Genomic DNA, 17,449 nt, shown 5'->3' with positions numbered 1-17,449 from the left:
GTTTTGCGACAAAGTTTGAATATTCTCTTAATCAAACCCAAAAACCCTGGGAAAATAGGGCTCAAAAACTACAATTATGTGTCGTTCGAGATATTTCGTTTTCATGGGCAGCGATTTTCCATTTGGAACAATTCCCTGTAGCCGAATTATGATTTTAGAGGTCCTTTCCTTCAGGCCGAATAAAAGGTTTGCCATGAGAGGTAATATAATTCTTTGATATTTCCCTTGTTTAGTTTGGCAACGTCACGTTTCCAGCAATAAGTTTCCTCAATGTTTAGACCTTTGCTTTCCGGCCAATCTTGCCATTTCAATTTCTTGGATCATTATTCGTTCGATAATTGTGTCGTTTACGGTTAGAATGTCAGTCGCATTCAGATTTGTAATTAGGTTCGTTAAAAAGTCTGGCATTGCATACTTCAACGCTCAAATTCACGGGAATATTTTTTTATGAATTCATTCGAGAAGAGCCAGATCAAATAACGACTCAAAATCATGGGGTGCGATAGAAGTAAATACGCAAGAGCTGGTTGTTACCGTATCACGCGCATATATCAGCTCATTACAGTCAATCCTGCTGGAGTATTTTTCCAGTATATGCAACCTTTTGTCTTACTGACATCCCTTTGTGCATTCACTCGTCAAAATATAATGGATATCGTTTCATACATCGCTGAATTTTTCAACAACGACCTGCTATCCCTCAGCAAACGATGAAACGCCATGAACGCTTGTAATGCTTAGTGAACGGTTTGACCGTTTGCCAAGTTTTCAAGTTGGTTCTATTCGAAAGCTCCACCAATAGTTTATCACCATTCGTAATAAAGAAATGTACAACTAGTTTTTCAGAGATCAGTCTCTCAATTTGATTCTTTTTCCTACTAAAGCAGAGACGGTTAGGAAAGATTCCAAGTGATCAAATCAGGAACTTCTCATAGTCTTTTTCTGTAAGTTTACATATTTGAATCATTGTTTAGGAGATTTCCAGGAGTCCCAACCGAATGGTTTTAAAACTATGCAAATTATGGCCATCAATCTTTCGCAACTCTTAGAAAACTAGAAAACAATTTTTGACAAGTGAAAAGATTTGTTCAAACAATAAGACCAGTTTTATTTTTTCTCAATAATACCTGCCGCAACGCTAGATTTGCGATAGACAATTTAGGATCAATTTTACAAACAGAGGGCTTTTCGACTTTAGTTGCTGAACGTTGAAGAATTGAAGGTGATCATTCGGGAAGCAAAGTATTTTTCCGAGAGACTAATTACGAATAAAATTACAAACAAACAACAGAAATCAAGAACATCAGTCAAACGATCATTTCCGCCCGAGTGCTTACCTGACTGAGATGTGTCACGTGACTGGCAGCGTAATAACTCGCCCTTGACCCACAGGGTCTAGCGTAAAGTGGCTCCAAGTCGGCGATGGTCGCGTAGCTTCCGGAGTTCGCACTTCCGGGGCGAGTGTCCACCCTTACGAGGACCGAACTCCCGGTCAGACCTCCGGTAGTAGCTGCTGTGTAGCTGCAGCACGGCAGCGTTTTCCTGAAACAGTATATCGTCAATTCAGTTCCTCCCCTCTCGAAGTCACTTTTATTTTTTTCATTTCTACGAATTCACCCCTCCGGATCTTTTTTCCTCACAGTCAGAGTTCAAATATAGGCACGTGTGTGTTCCGCCGAAGGAGGGTCGCTTCGCGAAGCTAATACACCTCGCGTACATACGTGCGTCGTGTGTCTCCTCTCGACCGCGTATGGAATGATCTGTAAGAGACGCGGCTCGTCGATCGGGGGCGAAAATCCCCGCCAATATCTCGAGAAACAGACGAAGAATGTAAGATTTCCGTTACACTATCCGGAGGGGTTGGGGATTTTGAGGAAGACCGGATCCGCGCCTGGTTATTAGGGTGCAGAGCCTCAAAGAGCTAATATATCCCGAGAGAGACAATTGCCCGACCCCGGAGCAGCGGATTCGCAGCGAAGGGTCTCCTCTTATCCTCATCCTTACATCGAGCTGCAATGCAGTGGGGATCTCGACTTCCGTATGCTCCTCGAGGAAATCCTTGAACCGGAGGAGAAGCGGGTAATAAAATGTCGGGGAATCGTGCCAAGCAACCGACAGATCACCCGGCTTATTGAAAGGATATTTCATTCAGATGAGGTCCTATGAATTCCCAGTAGGACGGGCGTAGTTTTCTTCCCCCTATTTCCGGGATTCACGCTTATTTTTATGGATTCGAGCTATTTCATTACTAATGCAGTCTCGGTGCGCTGGGAGCTTGTCAAAGTACTTTCGACGTGTCTCTGGGACGGAAACTCGCCTCAAAGTCAATCGATTTCAAAGGCAATTCACCGGGCTCATCGAGAAAAGTAATTATTAATGGCGGGCGGTCGACGTCCTGCGGTTGTGCCTGCGGTCGCGTTGGACGCTGGGGTTAACTTAGGGTTATGGGACTCGACGCGACGGTGAGGAAACCCAACCTTCGGTACGCCTGTGCATCCGTACACCGTTGACTCTGTCTACACGTGGCTGTCTGACCGTAAACTGTGGTCAACCAAGAGTTACTTGCTTGCACGAGGGAACCCCAGCAGCGTTTCGAAACGGCCAAGTTGGTGCTTATTCTGCCGAGAAATATCCAATCAATCCACTCGCTCTACGAAAAATTATTGAGTCGATTTCTAATAGTCCCCGCCAGGGTGTTTTGCTGTCTGTACGATAACAGTGCGGTTATTAGATCGGCTGTTATGATGACGACTTAATTTACTGCTTGTGATTGGCGAGCGAGACAATTTTATGGGTGACTGTGGATTGTGGACTGATAAAGATCTGTCGTTAGGGTGCAAGCTGCTCAATTATCGAAGAAGACATCGGAAGAATTGATCTAATTGTAAAGATGACTAAGGTAAATGTCCCAATTATTGACCGTTTTTGGTTGTATCCGTTTGAAGCTTAGGTCCGAAATTACTAAAAAATTAAATTTGTAGTGTCTAAACCTGTAGCAATTGGTTTTAGTCATCTAGAAATTCAAAATTTGCGCAGCCAATTTATAACTTTTGAAAATAAAAGGCTCAATAATTGGGTCTAAGCGTGTCAATAACTACTAGATTTACCTTACAATAAACAAATTCTCGTAATTTAGACAATAAATGGGTAATTGGGTATATACCTATGATAAGTCTTATCACTCGCACAGTCTTTTTCGGGTATCGACATATTGACTTCATATCTTCATAATTAATGCAAAAGGTTTGAACTCTGAATTAAGACATTCATTGCCGTTTTGAAACAGGTCTTTGTAACGACGACGTTGAATAATTTCGCGCCTCTGCACTGTTTTTATTCAAAGATTCTCCATTCTTCAAGATGCACAGCCAAAATAAGCTGCAACGATCACAATGAATAAATATCATGAAATCTTACAGTAAATGCGCTGAAAGACTCATTCAACAATTAATATTCTGCAGCGCTCGAAGCTTAACCACGTTTCTGGTGTTTCCGCGGTGTAAATAAGGAAAATGCTTGAGGTAATTAAGTGAGGCTTGTGCGGCTTAGTGTCCTGGAGAAACTTTATCGCTGTAGGTACTTACTGTGACTCTTGAACCCTGGCCTTGCTGTTCCTGATGTATAGGGCACTGACCACGCTTGCAACGACGAGAACCAGGGCGCAGGCACAAGCCGCTGCCACGTAGAGTGTTCCGCTGCCAGTTACCAGGGAGCCAGCTTCCAGCTTCACTGAATTGTTCTTCAGTGGAGCTTCCACACCTGAAAACGAAATTGACCGAAAAATTTCATCCCTTGAAGTAGAAATTTCTCTGGACTTGTCGGTATTGCTTTGTCAAAGTTTGAAACGGAACGAAACGTCATGGTTCACAAGATTGTGCTTTCACGGTAAAAAATATTGCAAGTTTCAGAATCTGTCCATGAACTGAACTCTGAGAGTATACATTACGCTGAGAGTCAAGTACGGTCGATTTACAAAAATGCGACGGTAGCCTGGAATCAATTCAGTACTTTGGACAAGAACTTGAGTCCTTTCCATTGACGGGGAATGTTCTGCATAGAAAGCTGTATGAATGAGTGTATCAGAGACGGTAGAGTTCACTTCACTTTGCTTCAATGCGTTTTTCAATATCCTATTACCTATACCTACCCACTGGTTCTTTTTATTGAGTATGCAGTTTTCGCGATTTTCTTCTATTGAAAATCATTTTTCTGTAAGAACTTGCGAAATGTCTGACTTACCAATTTCAGTTGCTCAGTTGCGTTGTTCAGTTGCGTGATAGTCGGAACGTCGCAAATATAAGCAACAGTTAATTAGTCTGTTGGAAATTAGGAAACGTGCAATTGCGATTTAAACATTTATGTTTATACACGCGTCAGTAGAAACGATAAACTGCGCAAAGACGTGTCGCCTTAGAATCCTGAGTCAGAAACGAACGAATTGCGTTAGAATGTAGACGGCTGCTGATAAGAATGATTGACTGAAACAGAGTCGACGTCAAGCCACGGTTTTACTCCGCAAAATAGAATTGGAAAAATCTTGTTTCAGACGTGAACAGCACAGCGTTTATTTCAGATTTCATTAAGCTGACGGAGGCGAAATTGCATTGGGTTCACCGAAACCGAGCCGAAGCCACGCTAATACTCGACAAAGAAACTTTTACTCCCGAGAGAACGGAGATAATAGAATAAAGTCGAATAGTTCGCAGGGTTCTTCTTATTTCCTACTGATGGAAAATGTGCATCCTTATACCGAGTTGCAAAACCATACGTACATGCATAGTTTCAAGTCCTTTGTCAATTCCAACTTACGAACCGCATCAGCTGTCGGCAACTTTGGAAAAATTAATAACTTTGATAAGTCTCGATGCAATCCTGCCTCCTGCAAAGAAGAAAAGCTTTTTGTTCACCTCATTAGATCCTTTCGTTTTACTCGATTTCATACCATCATCTCACAGCGGAACGAAGTAGAGAAAAGCGACGCGTTGCGGCACCTTTGATACTTGCCCACTCCCGTATAAGGAGTTATAGTAACGGATAGACAGATGGAGCATAGTGCGAATTTAAAATGCATTGCTGCAGCAATGGTGGAAAATAAAATTCCTTTGAGAAAGACGTCAGTCAAGGACGTGACGGTTAACGAAGGCAGAAATTGAAGAGAGTCTGACCACTTGGCGAACTTGCGAGATTCCTGAGCGAAAACTTTGCCAATAAAACCCTGAGAGAATGTCGTATCTTCCTGTCTCACAACCCCCGTCAAGTTCCGACGCTTCTTTGCCAGAGCCTTTACTCAGACGGCGCAGAAAGTGGCAAAAAAGTGAAAATGTTACGGGGAGAAAAGTGCAGAATGCTGCCTTAGAGCGAGAGATCTAGTCGGACGGTTGTATATTCAGGGTCTCAACGAAACGCAACTCGTTGTCTGCCCAAGTGGCGATAAGGGTGGCCGAGGTTGTGGATCGGGACCGTAAGAGGCGGCGAGGCAAAAGAAGAAGATAGTCAAGGGGGAGATCGAGCGAGGGAAAACATCAAGAGAATCGCTCGGGTGCGATGAGACGGGTGAAAATAAAGCGAAATAGGAAAATGAAAGTACTACGGCGAAAGAGAGAATAGGGCAAAAGAGAACTAGAATACAGGGTATGAAAGGTACGGTAAAAATGTTGCTAAATAAATCGCTGTGAGAATCGGACTCGAGGTAGGTTGGTAAGTACCGTCGAAGTACTTGAGTTATACCATACTTGAGTTTTGCCGTAGCTTTTCATTTTCCCTTTACACCTTAAATCTCCATTTCAAAATTTCCCGGTCATTCTCTTTCGCTTGGGAATTTCTTCAATTAATTGTTCACGACAAATTTTCCTCGAGAGTTTCCTGACCCGAGTTGCTCAGGAATAAGAGACGGAAAACATATGTCGATTTTCTCTGGTTCTGCTTTACTCTGCTGGTTCAATTGTTTGTTGGTACGCTTGTTGAAAAAAATTACCTATTCACATGGGTTTGATTTTTCAAGCTCATTATAATTCATTGAGCCTTGCGTAAGAATTGCGATGAGCTAATGAATCGTAGTATTTACAAGCCTTAGACTGTCAGGATATACAAAAGTATGACACTAACAATAAGCATGTTACATTGTTACATATATCATGAATGTCACGCTAGATGTGTGAACAAATACATAGTTTGGAGTCTTATACTTATATAACATATGACCAACAAGATTACCATTGATAAATACTACTGGGTGCTTATCACTCCACCATGACTACTGACGTCATAGACTCAGTATAAGAATTTAATAGGTTAAATTTTACGTTCAACTCTATGTTAGGTATATGTTAGGTTTACAGTAACGCTCGAAAGTATTTTTACAATATGAAATTCGTTATTATTTTGACTAGGCGCAATGGTTGGATTGTTTTCTTTCAAAGCCTATGGTAGAATTTTGAAAAAGCCTCGCGGTTAATATTTCTTACTCTCCAAATGAAGTCAGATGTAATTATAATGCAAATGTGTTTGTTTAAAATACCAAGATTGACCTTTACGTACTATAAAAATGAATTAGTTCGGTGTAGGGTATATTTTCAAATGTTGAAATAAAATCGGTGCTGAGAAAGAAAAAGGAAGGAGGAAGGGGGGGGGGGGGCGAGGGTGAGGAAGCAAAGCTCTGTAAATCAGTGTCACAACACGTGACAACGACCCCACTTTATAGATAGATGAATTACTTGCAACATCAGTGTCTTGGATAAGTAGATCATATTAAATTAACTGTCCCTTAAATTGTTTACAAGTTTAACGAAGTTATTGTGCAACTCTTTAACAGTGCCTTCCGCACGAGCTGTTGAATAATTTATCGCGTCGTTAACGTCAGGATGCTTACGCTCATATTTCATAACTCAAACCAAATTTTATCAGTCGCATAAACGTCTTTACTAGTATTCGATCGTCGTTCACGAATAGCGGTAATAGGCTCTGAAATTTCGATCACGAATAGCGGTGATAGAATCTGAAATTTCGAATATTTGATTATCCTCGGTTTCGCGATCTAAGCGCAACTTTGGGTACAATTGTTGGATTATTTTTTAATTTCTCAGACTGCGGTAAGTATCAGTACTGGAAAATCTTGTAGTGGAATTTCAAAAAGTCTCGTATCGAATCTTTCTCAGTTTTCGAAAGGTGAAACCTGTCACTAATTGAAACGTATGCGCATTACAATTAATGGTATTCAAAGTAGCTGTGCCATCCGTATTTAGTGCATATTGCCGAGACTCAAAAAATGTAAACGAATACCCTTAACACACGGCGTGACATTCATTTGAACTTCTACAGCAAAAAACCTGACTGAAAAAGTCCGTCTAAAAATATGAATGTGGTGAGTAAAATATATTTATACTTTGACACAGATTTTCGCTGATTACTTGCGTATGAAACACTCGATCAATCCAAGTCTTTTTTCAGAATAATTCAGGATTTAGAATAAGAAACCACGTACTAGAGGGCGAACAAGTCTCTTACAACGCCAATTATAACAGTGTTGGAAAATTTGTACTGGATAGACTAGAAAGCAATCCAGCCTTGACGGGTCAGGTAATATTACACTGAGAAAAATTTCATTTGTTATAGTAACTAGAAAAATTCAGTAAAACAGGTATCGTTAAAACAACTCTTTGAATATTGTTGGAGTTACGAAAAACGAGATACAACTAACCATTTTGCGCTATTGTTGATCCTTTTTTGGTAATTGCAACGTAAAATCAGTTTGTTCGGTTTACTGTACTTTTTTTAGTTGAGTAAGGCTTTAACATCAATTTATTGTTGCACAAGCATTAAATTTTCGCAACAGTCACAAGAAAATATAGTAACAGTAATTGTAATGAGAAAGAACAATCACGGATACTAGACTTTCTGGTAGCAGCTACAAAACTAATTTTCATTTTGTACCTAGAACTGTAATTTTCGATTGTGGTAAAAAATAAAAATAGTTTAGGACTGGGTGGTAATCGGAACTAAAAATTTCTCTTAGTGCAGTAATATGAAGCACGATATGCAAACCGGATTTTCACATACATGGGACTTTTTTTTTGAAATTCACACGTTTAAATTATTATGTTTTCAACAAAATACATCACAAAATTGGATAATCCCAGCAAAAAAATCATCAACGAAACCATTTTTCATGATCCAATATACCAAAACATTGTACGGAATGTCGGTTTTCGTGCATTATGACAAAAAAAAAAGATCGATTTGCGCCAGACAACATTTTTTATTCTCCATTGAGTCCCTTGGCAAAATTAGAGGAAAGTAAAATAATTTCCGACAACCAGTACATTAAATTCGGTGAAACCGAGTAAGCATACTCGTTCACGATTTTCCGTTTTAGATTGATACCGCTACTGGCGAAATATACACTTTCGGAAAAATGAGAGAGCGAAGCGTTAGATGCGCCCTATGGATGAAGTCCCAGGGTCTGATTCCACGAGACGTCATTGCGATCTATTCCGAACATCAACTCGATGCAATGATACCTTGCTACGCAGCATTGTATCTTGGGGCTATTTTTACTGCTTCGGATGTAGCGTTGGAAACATGTGAGTACATCGCGTATGACGTTAGATGCAGACGATTTTTATGCAATATATTGGAGATATGAAACCTTTTTTGCAGCTGACTTTTATCACCGGTTGAGTGTCACTAAACCAAAAATAATATTCGTCAGTGAGAAAGGAGTTGCGGCTGTAGAGGAATCGCTTAAAGCAACAAAACTTGATGCAAAAATAGTCGTCTTTGGCCGTTGTACGGGTTTCATTGATTTCGAAAGCGCAATCGCAAAACAAGATGCCGAAGAGGTGATGAATTTTAAGTGTACCCCGATCGAGTCTTCGAGGGAGATTGCTTTAATTCTATTTTCTTCTGGAACAACGGACCTGCCAAAAGATCCTGCAATGAGCCACGCCGCTCTCCTGATGCAGTTTTGCATAAAATCCGAAATTTTTGGAATGGATGGAAAGATTTGCTTGTACCTTCCACACTTTAGTTGGATCACTGGACTACACTGCTCTTTTATGAGTCTAGGTTGGGGTATACCCAGGTTGATAACAAAAGTCTTTGACGAACCCTCAATTTTCGCCATAATCGAAAAATACAAAGTAAGTTTAGACGTTTTTGAAGTATTCTCCATGTATCGAGTAGCCTAATCCGCCACGTAACAACTTCTGTAAGAATTCGCAAATCCTTCTACTGTCTGAAAAAGATTCGTCAAAAATCGGTCGAGATTGCCAAAGTTTAAATTTAGTTGGTGAAAAAATGTATAGGAAAACTTGCATGGCAGAGGTGACCCGAATTTCCGTTGAAATAACCACTCAGAAATTCAGGTACATGTAATTTCAGGTGAACTGGCTTCACGTGAGTCCCGGCATGCTCAACAGATTCTTAAAATCTGACGTATTGGGCCTCTACGATCTTTCTTCTTTAACTCGAGTGATTTTTAGTGGAACACCGCTCTCCACAACGTCTTACGAAGCTTTGTCCAAGCGCTTCCCGAAGATCCAGATCGTCGTAAATTACGGCACGACGGAAGTTGGATGTGTTTCACTCCAGTCGCTGGACTCAGGGCTTACCACCTTCTGCGGTAAAATTGTGGAAAATGCAAAGTTGAAGGTAATCGATCCGGATACCAACCGCTTGTTGGGTCCCAGTGAAAAAGGTGAACTACTGCTGAAGAGCACCTTCATGATGAACTCTTATTATGAGAATCCTGAAGCCACAGCCGAGATCGTTGACGAGGAAGGTTAGCGGGATTGACAGACCTTTAGGGGCAAATTTACAATGGTATTTGTGGTTCTTGAAATGTTGTCCGCTTATCCTATCATTCAAGGATGGGTCCACTCTGGAGATTTCGGTTACTACGATGAGAATGGGAACGTTTTCGTGATTAACAGAATTAAGGAGATTATATGGTATCATGGTCGCAATGTATATCCATCCGAAATCGAGAATCTGATACTGACTCATCCTGGAGTCATGGAAGTGGCTGTTGTAGGCCAACCGCATCTTGATGATGTGGAACATCCGATAGCGTTTGTGGTCAGGGTAACTGGCTCTGACATACGTGAGGAGGTAATTTTTCATCTATCATTCCGACACCTTGCTATGAGTTCATAACCCCAGACTGAAGGTTGTGCCGTGGCAATTCACTCAAAATATTTCAGATCACTGAAACCGAAATAGTTGATTTGGTAGCCGCAAGGATGCCAGACCACTATCGACTTCGTGGTGGCGTTACGTTTCTCGAGGATATTCCCAAAACTTCGACCGGAAAGTTCCAACGCCGAAAACTAAGAGATTTGGCGAGGGCCATGGTGACACCTTGAATTTACCTGTTTAGCAATAAACTACGTTAGTTATTTTGTATCCAGCCCAGTAATTCTTAAGAAAATATTATTAAGCTTGTATAACAGACAAATCTCCTATCTGATAACGATCGCTACATTTCATATTCAATAATATGAATATGTGGAATGAGGATATAAAATTGAGAGTTCTTACTGAGATACGCTAGATTTTGGAACAATCACTATCTGAGTTCAAGAGGTCGTTTGCTATCAATAGTCAACGACCAGTCACATTACCATTGATAAGCAGATCCACAGGTCAATGGCTGAGAGTTTTACCAGCACAATTCCACACAGATCACTTCATAATTAGACGGCACGCTCACTTTTCCAGCAAAATCTTCAATTCATTCATTCATATACATTCTTCAGTTGAATAAAAAAAAAAAAGTTGTTCGCCGTAGAGTAAGAAACACGTACCTTCTATTCGTGCATATAATATTTTAAGTGAAGAAAGCTTCGATCGATTTAAAAAATATGAGATAAGCTGTTGTTTCGTTTGACGTGGAATTACCCGTATACCCGTACCTTATACCGGTGTAAATGTTGCCCGCGTCTCGACGGGATTCAAGCCTCAAGGAATCGGTCCATTGACCGTGGGATCTAGAAAGGGAAGCTTCCCTTCCTCTTCTCGCAGGTTTTGGCCAGCATGGACATAAACCGCCCCCGTCTGCCGACCTCGGGACGACCGCAATCAAACGGTGGCAAACTGAGATTTACGCTCGTCCGAAATTAAGTCCAGCTGGATTAACACGAACCCCGAGGTATTTCGCTATCGCGTTCCGTGGGGAACCCCTTTTTCCGTTGTTAGTTATAAAAGTAGAGTGGCTCGAGCTTACCGAGCTTAAGTAAATGAACGAGCCGCGTTTGTTTGATTGAAAAAAAGAAACCCGATTCGCGTTTCGGATAGCCGCGAATTTTCTTGTTTTTCTCCTTCGGACGCGGGAGGCTTATGAGATATCCGATTTCACGCCTTCTCCTGTTTCTACGTTTCAGTATGTAGAAGTGTTGATTTATCCGACATTTGTTGCGTGAATGTAATTTTCTTACTTTCGATTGCTTTTTTCCAATATTATTGACACGGTCAATCTCTCTAATTGTAAGAAATGATTTCCACTGTCGGACAATTACCCACCAATTTTATCCTTAATCTTGAGAAGTAATAATCAATATTTCTCTGAAAAAATCGATTATTTTTGTCATTCGGATTTTCTATTACTTATAAAAACTGATATTCTAATTCTGCAAGAATTGCAAAAGAGTATCGATGAATAAGAATTCGTTTAAATTGTACGATCTCTTCTTCTTCGCAGTTATTTTCAAAAGTACCTACCTGAGTAGTTGAAACGTTCATCAGTCTGCTTTATAGATCGAAATATTGACTGGTTTTAATTCTCGAAAGATCAGAAACCTGAATGGTTCAAATTTCCGCAGCTTCTGTTAGTCATGAAAAATTTTCTTGAATCGAATTTTCATTTCTCAAACCAAAGATCTTAGAAAATTATAACAGTTCGGAATGTTCACTCTTCGTCCATTTCCACCATTTGGCCATTCCACCCCTCGAAGCCTTGTACGCTCGGAATTTTTCGTCACCTCTAGAAAGGTGTACGCAGTCGGAATATTGACCATTCGGAATATCGACGAGCATGAAAGTCCTTTCAACGATTCGGTGTGGTAGCAACCGTGTGAGTTTTTTCAAACGAAATAAATTTTCGAGACTTTCTTTTGCAATTTTCCCGAATGGCAGACGCAGCTCAAACGGTTCCAACCGTTTTTCAACCCACAGAGGCTGATCAGCTTCTAAGTTCCCGAATTGCAAAACATGAGTCGTAACCAAAACACTCGGTCAGAACACATCTGCAGTAGTTCTCTTCGGGTGTATTTTGCGCCCCGTTTTCCACTCGCAATCAGCCGAACCGCCCGCTGAGGTATTAACTTCGTTTTAGAAACGGCCGGGGGGAGCGGACCGACAAAGAAGATAATAACACGGTGCTCAGGTGAAAGGGTGCCCTTACATTTAATCCGAAAGGCTGCGGGGAAAAAGCCTGTTCTTGCCGAGGGGGTGTAACGGATCGAGTGTACCGAACAACCGATCGTACGCCCGATATTTGAGTTCCCCTCCTCTGTGAGCGAGGCGACGCGGATTACGACTCGGAATATAATTTTCATCGAGCCCTGTTTCTCAGCCCTCCGTCAACCGTCGGAAAAGCCCCGAGTCAAGCGGAGCTTTTACAATTCATCGTAACTTTTCAATCCTCACTTCGCGCTTTTCTCTGCATCCAGCACGCGAGTTTGTTTTTACAAAGAAATACACTCGTGAATTTCGAACGGTCGGTGTGCAGAGAATTCGTTATTAATACGTAGGGTGGGTTTGCATTATGGTCATATTTCGCGATATATTCATTCACTCTGTTTCTGCACTTTCTTTTTTCCATTAAATCTCCGCGCGAAATTCAATTTTGCGACGGGATTGCTTTTCGTTGTTCTACTTCGAGTACTGTAACCGGATCCGAGACCGGATCTGTCAACTCCGCGAGGGGATGTCGCCCTGCGACTTTCCGACCTGACGCTCGACTCCACCAGCTTCACCCTGTTTCCCGTCAATTTCAACAAACCACCCGGGGATACCGTGTTTCAAATTTCTTTTTTTTTTCACACTACTACGCGTTATCAAGTGCGCGTGCGTTGGCGGTAAACATGCTGCAGAATCGAGTGGGCACGCAAAATATCGCTGATTGTGAGTGAAACACAAACTTCATTGCAAAGCCGGACGATTTCACTATCAGCACAAAATTTGTACGAACTCGAATTTCGTTAAATCCTCAGAATAATTTCACTGAAGAAATTTGGAATGAATTTTTGCACCGAATGAAGAAAAATAAAACGTAATTAATAAACGATTAAATAGACCAAACACAACGACTACACTGGAATTTGAACTTGAAACGGTAAGACTGATATAACAAGATTAAATAACCTGATTGAATTTCTTACCCGAGAAATTCAGTCTTGAATGATTGATCTAAATTCAAAAATGGCAAACTGCTCGCGAGATCCTCCAAACTCATGAAATAATCGAATTCCTTTTTTACAAAATTTAGTTTCGAGTGTTTAAAAAAAAGTTGAAAATTGCCCGTTGTCCATTTTACTGCCACGTGTTTAAAAATATAGTTAAAAAAATATACTCATACCTTTGAGACAAATTTTATTGCGTCTGAAGAGTAAAACAGTGTCGTTGTATCGGGTTCCAGGTGGCGCTGTGACGTTCAGCCTTAAGACCAACGGAATCTCGGCACTGGCGTCTCCGGAACAGGGCAAACGTATCCTGAACACCTGAAGCTTGACCGGAACTTCTCCCTGGGCCGAGACGTTCACCCTCGGTGGTAGTAGAGCCGTCATCCCGGTGTTGCCTCGACCCGGCGTCCCGACGACTTCGTAGTCGAGCTGCATGGAGTAGGGAAGCTGTTGGCAGGTGAGAAAAGAACGCGTGTTAAAAGCTTCCACCCTTTCATTCTGTGAGCTTTTCTGTGTATCCACTTTCGTTCCGTTATTCCAGGTACTGGATAGGAAATCATTGTTTCTCTTTTATGCATACCAAAACGGTTTGATCGCATATTGAAAAAGCTCACGGCAGACTTGTGGGGCTATAGATCATTATTTGAATTTGAAGCTCGATGGAGATTTTTCATAACATCGAGCATATTTTTCTAGCTGTTATTAATTTCAATTCTGTACACCTGAAAAAATTAGTTGCAAAGAATTCGGGTTAAATACTCCATGAATATACGTAGACGGATAAGTTTGGCCATTTAACGTGAATTAATATTCTTTAATTTCATGTGATGAATCTAATTGATGCCAGCTCGGACCGTTAATTATTCAGTTCAATTACTAGAGCTTCTTACTCGTGATCGTTGAACAGCGTTGGTTAAATTATAGATTATAATGATTAAACTTGTCTCTTTGAACTGGAAAGCACGTTTTTCTAGTCGCATATTTGCTTTACAGAAAGCAATATCATGTTTTGAATTCTGCAGATGTGATCAGTCCCTTAGAAAATGCCCATAATTCGGTAAAAATGTGTCAGAAGTCGACTTTTGAACCTTGATAATTCTGCACCAATCCCAGTAATTTTAGTCGTATTGTGTGTTTATTCCTTTAAAATGATATATGTGCCCATTTCGAGATCGTTTAGGAGGGATTTTCTGTATGCTCAAACGTGATATCATCGAAAGTTAATTTATAGGGTTTCGTTTTGTCAAGAAAATAACGAGTTAACGCAATTCAGGATTAATTTAATTGTCAGACGATTTGTACAGAATACATTAAAATTTAAAAACAGAAGAAAAGTTTTGATTCCTGTAACAAATTGGCAAATAATACAATCTGAATGAGTTCAATGTTGACTTTGCCCTAAAGTTATCGGAAACACGACTTTCTCCACTTCTATTAACAGTTAAACATTTTTTCCCACGTTAAGGAGAAATTCTTCTCTTAACGAAATTCCACGCAAGCAATTTCAGATTCACTTTTTGAACCTTGATGCTATATCTTTTGTATTTATTCAATTGAGTTCATCTCACTGCTGTAAGTATAGTAAGAGCGCTTAAGTAACCGAGTTCGGCGTACAAAGGTGCCTACTTTGTACCGCAAAAGTGTTTGGCGTTCAACTCGCAAGTTTGCTCTCTGGAGTAAGTATAAGCACTCCTAGTCTATGGAAGGAACAGAAGTTTCGCAACCCAAAAGTTGCGGGTGTCAGTGTAAATAGGCGTGAACGAGACATGGCAGCGGTTTTGGGGCGTGCGAAAACTTACTTCGCGCAGCGAGTTTTTTCTTCTTGATCCTTACCAAAGTTGTACCCCATTACTCACTACTTACTGTTTATAGCAGAGTCAATGTTCATGTCAGTGATGAATTTTCTCAATTAGTTGAGTTCGGAAAGCAAGTATCGGATAAACGATCGTTTCTTACAGCGAAAAAGTAAATTCGTGAGACAAGAAGGAAAAACGTGCTTTTTGAAACACAAATAGATACGGCAAATCTGGCAGATCCATGTTCAGCTTTCATGATTACTATTTTTTGCAATCATTTGCGTAGAAGCAGTATTTTCATAATAAATCATTTATCATCATGAAGGTTTAAAAAAATTCATATATCGCCTTAGAATCAACCGAGAATTAGTTAACTAATATGGCAAAGTTGGAGATTCATTCTAGCGATCTGATGAATAAATAATTAGTACAAAAAACGATCGAATCAGGGTTTAAAAAATGATGCTAAAGTTAGTTAAGTTGAATTTTGTTTCGAGAATCTCTTGCGAATAAACAATAAAGAAATTAAAACCCTGAAATTGAAAAAAGAAGTATATAGTCTTATACATATTATAAAAAGGATTAGGTTATTGGTCTGATTTCGTTTGTTCATGCGAAAATTAGATTGGTCGATAAAATACAGATGAAAGTTGGGCAAATTGTCTAGTGAATTCTTTATGAATCAACTCGACTGAGTTTCTACATTAACGTTAAAATATTTTCAGTAAAGCATAACTTTGTTACGAACGCTTTGATGGAGACTTTTCAGTTGAAATTCGTAATTGTTTTTCGTTAAAAATCTGTGCACCGAGGTTTTTAATAACAGGGCGTCTACACTTTGGAAATTTGGGCGTGTAAGAATTTAGTCCCATATCACGTGGATTATTTAACTAATATTCAACTTGACGAGGTTTAGTCAGACTTTTCAAACCATTTTGACAAATTTCTTAGCCGACTGTACGTTCTATGGATCTTTAGGTCATAGAATTGAGTATTTGAATGAAATTTTTTTATTTCACATTCTTGTACATTGGAAAAAAATATTTCGGACGTATTTTTTATTTTTTCGATTGAATCAAAATTGCCATTAATATAACAGATTGAAAACTATAACATTGTGACGTCACCCGTGTTAAGATATATCTATATATATTAAAACCAGTGAAATTCGATCACCTATAAAATGAAATATTATCATTTTTAACGCAAAACAAAAAATACGTCCTCATTATTTTGGCTTGCACCGCATTATGCACCGCTAAAAATGTAAAAAAAAAATTTCATTCGAATACTCAATTCCGGTGGAAATTCCATTATCTGACCGGCTTAAAGCGGTTTTTCACATTTTCCGTAAAACGCTCGGCAAGTCTCGCACGAAATCGCAGAATATCACACCGGCGAATGGCGCGAGATAGGCCTGCTTATCCGTTCAGAAACGCAGGTACGTATATCCGTTCAGCGAGCGGACTCTGAGGTTGAATATACCGGTTAGACACGCTATAAGTTTTACGGTGTGTAATAAATAAAAACTCTCGTGACGCCTCGTCAACCTTCTCGCCCCTGACCCGGGGGTTGAGGCGCAGCCACGCGTTGCGTGCCGGCACTTCAGCTTATAGGATTAAAATACATCGTTTATCGTGCGAAACTATACGACTTGTCGCTTAAACGGGGTAATTGAGACGTCGTTTGTTCGGTAGACCCTCGGGGATTTTGTACCACCTCATTGAGTGCCGAAGGAGTGGATGAATTTCGGAAAGTTTATTGTTCCCGAGTGTCGCACGCATAAATCTGACCTTTGACGGGAGAAAAGTCAAAGCGTAGGCAAGCGAAATATAGAACCGTCAGACTTGTGACTAAAAATACAGCAAACCGAAACATTGAACTCGTTAGAATTCTGAAGATTCTATTTTTTGGTTTTTTATACTTTAACATTCTACATTTAAAGACTCTTCCGTATTTAAACTTACTGCATTTTAGAATTCAATCACATGGATTATCGAGTTTTTGAAAATTCATCGTTTTTACCTTCCTGTTTTCCAATGGTTCCACCCTTTTATTCCCAACCCTACAAGTTTTCACTGGTACTGATAATGTATTCTCAAATCTCACCATGACGATGTTCATTTGGATATTTTTTTTATACCCAAGTCTAACTGACCCACGTTTTTTCGCCTCTTCCCTAAGGAGGTTATTCGCCATTGAGGAATATTTGTCCTCAGTTATAGCTTCAAAATGTACCGCGCCTCTTCGAAATTC

At 40.1% G+C, this 17,449-nt stretch overlaps 2 protein-coding genes across 5 annotated transcripts in view; one reads left to right on the top strand and one right to left on the bottom strand.

The window, feature by feature from the left end:
- Positions 1-17,449, bottom strand: part of LOC124216720 (tyrosine-protein kinase RYK) — a 69,780-nt gene that overhangs the window by 11,864 nt on the left and 40,467 nt on the right. For all 3 annotated transcript variants that reach the window (XM_046621592.2, XM_046621594.2, XM_046621593.2), the window contains 3 exons: positions 13,574-13,844; positions 3,585-3,759; positions 1,338-1,542 (listed from right to left, as the gene is read on the bottom strand). In XM_046621592.2, the coding sequence (XP_046477548.1) occupies positions 1,338-1,542; positions 3,585-3,759; positions 13,574-13,844 (651 nt within the window). The remainder of the gene's footprint in view (positions 1-1,337; positions 1,543-3,584; positions 3,760-13,573; positions 13,845-17,449) is intronic.
- Positions 6,939-10,522, top strand: LOC124216721 (luciferin 4-monooxygenase-like). Of its 2 annotated transcripts, XM_069135633.1 has the most exons (8): positions 6,939-7,088; positions 7,155-7,360; positions 7,447-7,575; positions 8,372-8,579; positions 8,656-9,137; positions 9,379-9,778; positions 9,866-10,107; positions 10,200-10,522. In XM_069135633.1, exons 2-8 carry the CDS (start codon positions 7,352-7,354, stop codon positions 10,359-10,361), a joined length of 1,632 nt encoding a protein of 543 aa, XP_068991734.1. In that variant the 5' UTR covers positions 6,939-7,088; positions 7,155-7,351; the 3' UTR covers positions 10,362-10,522. The 2 variants fall into 2 exon arrangements, with proteins under 2 accessions (XP_068991734.1, XP_046477551.1); XM_046621595.1 differs by having other exon boundaries at positions 6,939-7,360.

The sequence above is a fragment of the Neodiprion pinetum genome, chromosome 4, assembly GCF_021155775.2.
Source record: "Neodiprion pinetum isolate iyNeoPine1 chromosome 4, iyNeoPine1.2, whole genome shotgun sequence".
Classification (NCBI taxonomy): Eukaryota; Metazoa; Arthropoda; class Insecta; order Hymenoptera; family Diprionidae; genus Neodiprion; species Neodiprion pinetum.
This window is presented reverse-complemented; position numbering and strand designations above follow the sequence as displayed.